At 53.2% G+C, this 5,000-nt stretch overlaps 1 protein-coding gene across 2 annotated transcripts in view; it reads left to right on the top strand.

Moving 5' to 3' along the window:
* Positions 1 to 5,000, top strand: part of cog6 (component of oligomeric golgi complex 6) — a 115,346-nt gene that overhangs the window by 44,937 nt on the left and 65,409 nt on the right. For both annotated transcript variants that reach the window (XM_041876752.2, XM_045214527.1), the window contains exons 9-14: positions 94 to 185; positions 304 to 374; positions 533 to 624; positions 1,079 to 1,196; positions 4,454 to 4,585; positions 4,741 to 4,908. In XM_041876752.2, the coding sequence (XP_041732686.1) occupies positions 94 to 185; positions 304 to 374; positions 533 to 624; positions 1,079 to 1,196; positions 4,454 to 4,585; positions 4,741 to 4,908 (673 nt within the window). The remainder of the gene's footprint in view (positions 1 to 93; positions 186 to 303; positions 375 to 532; positions 625 to 1,078; positions 1,197 to 4,453; positions 4,586 to 4,740; positions 4,909 to 5,000) is intronic.

Below are 5,000 nucleotides of genomic sequence, written 5' to 3'. Positions count from 1 at the left end.
CCTATAACAAAATTCACAATATGACATAAGTGCATTAAGATATACATTAAAAGCCATAACGAAGCCTAATCGTGTGTACTTTGACCCATCCAGGTATGTAGGGGACATGTTAGCCTGGCTGCACCAAACCACCGCCTCAGAGAAGGAGCATCTGGAGGCCCTGCTGAAACAGGTCACAGCACTAGGTAACCTAAACCTCACACTATCCCAAATGGCAAGGAATTACCTCTTGATCTCTTCTAACCCTAACCCCTGTGTAGGTAGTTAATTCTCCAGTGTGTCTGTCCGACTGTCTCCCTTCAGCACCAGGAGTGGATGAGACCATGCAAGAGGTGGTGGGACACATCACTGAGGGGGTCTGCAGACCTCTTAAAGTAAGGCTCTCCAACCCAATGCGTTTGTGTGCGTACATTTCCGTGTATTTCAGTTGACTGTATTTGACTGCCATGTAGAACTAATCAAATGAAGACAGTCTACTGGATAGACCTACTGTCCTGGGATGAATAGGAAAGGTAAAACGTGTCTCTTCCAGGTGCGTCTAGAGCAGGTAATCGTGGCTGAGCCGGGTGCTGTTCTCCTCTACAAGCTGTCCAACCTCCTCAAGTTCTACCATCACACCATCAGGTAGGTAGCACCCTAACCTCTGACCCTAACCCTCTACAAGCTGTCCAACCTCCTCAAGTTCTACCATCACACCATCAGGTAGGTAGCACCCTGACCCCTGACCCTAACCTCTGACCCTAACCCTCTACAAGCTGTCCAACCTCCTCAAGTTCTACCATCACACCATCAGGTAGGTAGCACCCTGACCCCTGACCCTAACCTCTGACCCTAACCCTCTACAAGCTGTCCAACCTCCTCAAGTTCTACCATCACACCAGCAGGTAGCTAGATTCCACACATCACACCCATAAGCCCTGACCATGTCCCAACCCCCCCCTCCCCACACGACACCAAGATCACATGACAGTAATCTGGTCAAGCTGGTTTGATACCGTCTATCTCACCTTTCTGAATGCCTCTGTAAAGCCTTTAAACAGTGTTGTTCATTTAGAGTTCACCGTTCTCTCTCGTATAGATGCATATTGGGCACCAGTGTGGCCTCCTTGCTGATGACCATAGAAGAGATGCACATCCTGAGCAAGAAGATGTTCTTCAACAGTCTCAGTCTCCATGCCAACAGGCTCATGGACAAGGTAGGTTCTGTTACCTTATCTTTAGGAAACTACTTTATTGAAGATCGCATAAATAACTTTTTTTTTTTTTTTTTTTGCTCCGATGGACAAGGCACGATCACACCTATCTCAGTATTTTGTTGTATGAATATGATCAGTGAACATGTACAGAGATGTAACAGTTTGTACACTGAAAAAAATAGAAAGGCAACATGTAAAGTGTTGGTCCCATGTTTTTCATGAGCTGAAATAAAACATCCCAGAAATGTTCTATACGCACAAAAAACGTATTTCTCTCCAATTTTGTGCGTAATTTCCCTGTTGGTGAGCATTTCTCCTTTGCCAAGATAATCCAGCCACCTGACAGGTGTGGCATATCAAGAAGCTGATTAAACAACATGATCATTACTCAGGTGCACCCTGTGCTGGGGACAATAAAAGGCCACTTTAAAATGTGCAGTTTTGTCACACAACACAATGCCACAGATGTCTCAAGTTTCGAGGGAGCGTGCAATTGGCATCCTGACTGCAGGATTGTCCAACAGAGCTTTTGCCAGATAATGTAATGTTCATTCCTCTACCATAAGCCGCCTCCAACATTGTTTTAGAGAATTTGGCAGTACGTCCAATTGGCCTCACAACCGCAGACCACGTGTTACCATGGCAGGCCAGGACCTCCACATCTGGCTTCTTCACCTGCGGGATCGTCTGAAGGGGGGGGTGCTGAGGAGTATTTCTGTCTGTAATAAAGCTCTTTTTGGAGGGGAAAACTCATTCTGATTGGCTGGGCCTGGTTCCCCTAGTGGGTGGGCCTATGCCCTCCCAGGCCTACCCATGGCTGCACCCCTGCCCAGTCATGTAAAATCCATGATTAGGGCCTAATGAATTTATTTAAATTGACTGATTCCCCCCCCCCCTTTAACTCATCCTGTTTACATGCTGTGTATATGCACGATGGTCCAACTTTCACAAAAGTTTTTCAATGTTGCTGTGCCAAGCTGATGATAAGCTAGTGCAGTAGTAATTCAATAGGATCTTGTTTCTCAACCCTCACAGACAACAGGCCTATTCCTGAAGGACATTTGGACCTAAATGGCACCCTATTCCCTATATAGTGCACTATTTTAGACCAGGGCAAAAGGGAATAAGGCCCCCATTTGGGACACTGCCAATGTAAACCGTTTGTGAGGAGCTGGTAGTTGGGGCTGAGAAACAGCAGTCCATTTCCTCAAATTGGCGTCCAAATATCCCGGATCACGGACAGGCCTCAGTCCAAACAACACTAGCTGGTATCAGATCAATATAATGAATCACACTAACAACCCTCAACACCTCTCTAATCTAATGGCCTGGGATTAGGCTGGTACCTTGTTACCTTCCACACCGGCTAATACCAAGGACACTGACTTCTACTAATCAGATGTGTTAGATGGTGAGAAGAGAGGTAGAGGAGAGACTGGGAGAGGAGAGATGGAGAGGAGGGGAGGAGAGGAGGGGTGGAGAGGAGAGACTGGGAGAGGAGAGATGGAGAGGAGAGACTGGGAGAGGAGAGAGGTAGAGGAGAGACTGGGAGAGGTAGAGGAGAGACTGGTAGAGGAGAGACTGGGAGAGGAGAGGTAGAGGAGAGACTGGGAGAGGAGGGGTGGAGAGGAGGGGTGGAGAGGAGGGGTGGAGGAGGGGGGAGGGGAGGGGAGAGAGGAGGGGTAGAGAGGAGGGGTGGAGAGATGGGGAGAGGAGAGGGGGAGAGAGGAGGGGGTAGAGAGGAGGGGTGGAGAGATGGGGGGAGGAGAGGGAGGGTAGAGAGGAGGGGGTGAGAGGAGGGGGTGGAGAGGAGGGGGTGGAGAGGAGGGGGAGAGAGGAGGGGGAGAGAGGAGGGGTAGAGAGGAGGGGTGGAGAGATGGGGAGAGGAGAGGAGGGGTAGAGAGGAGGGTGGAGAGGAGGGGTGGAGGGGTAGAGAGGAGGGTGGGAGAGATGGGGAGAGGAGGGGTAGAGAGGAGGGGTGGGAGAGGAGGGGTGGAGAGATGGGGAGAGGAGGGGAGTGAGGAGGGGTAGAGGAGGGGGTGGAGAGGAGGGTAGAGAGGAGGGGAGGAGGGTGGGAGAGGAGGGGTGGAGAGGAGGGGGAGAGAGGAGGGGAGGGGTGAGAGGAGATGGGGAGAGAGGAGGGGGAGAGGAGGGGGAGAGAGGAGGGGTGGAGAGGAGGGGTGGAGAGGAGGGGTGGAGAGATGGGAGAGGAGGGGGAGAGGAGGGTGGAGAGGAGAGAGGAGAGGAGGAGGGGGAGAGAGGGAGAGGAGGGTGGAGAGAGAGGGGGAGAGATGGAGAGGAGGGTAGAGAGGAGGGGTAGAGAGGAGGGGTGAGAGAGGGTGGAGAGATGGGGGAGAGATGTAGAGGAGGGGTAGAGAGGAGGGGTAGAGAGGAGGGGTGGAGAGGAGGGGTGGAGAGATGTAGGGGAGAGATGTGGAGAGGAGGGGTGGAGAGGAGAGATGGAGAGGAGGAGGGGGAGAGGAGGGGTGGAGAGGAGGGGTGGAGAGGAGATGGGGAGAGATGTAGAGGAGGGGTGGAGAGGAGGGGTAGAGAGGAGGGGTAGAGAGGAGGGGTGGAGAGGAGGGGTGGAGAGGAGGGGGAGAGATGTAGAGGAGAGATGGGGAGAGGAGGGGTGGAGAGGAGGGGTGGAGAGGAGGGGTGGAGAGGAGAGATGAGGAGAGGAGGGGTGGAGAGGAGAGATGGAGAGGAGGGGTTAGAGGGAGGGGTAGAGAGGAGGGGTAGAGAGGAGCATGGCCATGGCCACTATGAAGGAGGAACTATAGATTAGGTGGTTGAAGTGTTTCTCATCCCTTCCTCCTACCCCTCCCTCTAACCCCCTTCTCCTCCTACCCCTCCCTCTAACCCCTCCTCCCACTCCTCCTACCCCTCCCTCTAACCCCTCCTACCCCTCCCTCTAACCCCTCCTCCCACTCCTCCTACCCCTCCCTCTAACCCCCTCCTACCCCTCCCTCTAACCCCTCCTCCCACTCCTCCTACCCCTCCCTCTAACCCCTCCTACCCCTCCCTCTAACCCCTCCCTCCCACTCCTCCTCCTACCCCTTCCCTCTAACCCCTCCTACCCCTCCCTCTAACCCCTCCTCCCACTCCTCCTACCCCTCCCTCTAACCCCTCCTCCCACTCCTCCTACCCCTCCCTCTAACCCCTCCTACCCCTCCCTCTAACCCCTCCTACCACTCCCTCTAACCCCTCCTCCCACTCCTCCTACCCCTCCCTCTAACCCCTCCTTCTCCCTCCAGGTGGAGCTCCCTCCTCCAGACCTGGGTCCCACCTCTTCTCTGACCCAGACCCTGGCTCTCCTGAAGGAGGTGTTGGCCTCTCATGACTCCTCTGTAGTTCCTCTGGACGCTCGCCAGGCTGACTTCGCCCAGGTAATGTCCTCTGCCCACTGGAGATGATGGAGAGATTCATCAACCTCTCTCTAATAATAAAGGTGTTGTCTTGTATCCTGGACCTCCTGCTCCAACTGTGTACAGTGTCAGCCAGTAACCTGTCCTCTCTCTCTGTCTGTCTGTCTGTCTGCTAGGTGTTGTCTTGTATCCTGGACCCCCTGCTCCAGCTGTGTACAGTGTCAGCCAGTAACCTCGGCACAGCAGACATGGCAACGTACATGGTGAACTCTCTATATGTGATGAAGACCACCCTGGCTCTGTTTGAGTTCACTGACAAGAGGCTGGAAATGCTGGAGTTCCAGGTACTGAAACTGGCAACCCTGTCTGTTGGAGGCAGATGAAGCCTAGTGCTGGACTAAGGAGCATTTTAAATTCTCCATTGAACGTGCTTTTT

This window comes from Coregonus clupeaformis, chromosome 5, assembly GCF_020615455.1.
Source record: "Coregonus clupeaformis isolate EN_2021a chromosome 5, ASM2061545v1, whole genome shotgun sequence".
Taxonomy (NCBI): Eukaryota; Metazoa; Chordata; class Actinopteri; order Salmoniformes; family Salmonidae; genus Coregonus; species Coregonus clupeaformis.
The sequence above is the reverse complement of the archived record's forward strand: the minus strand, read 5'-3'. Positions and strand labels throughout refer to the sequence as shown.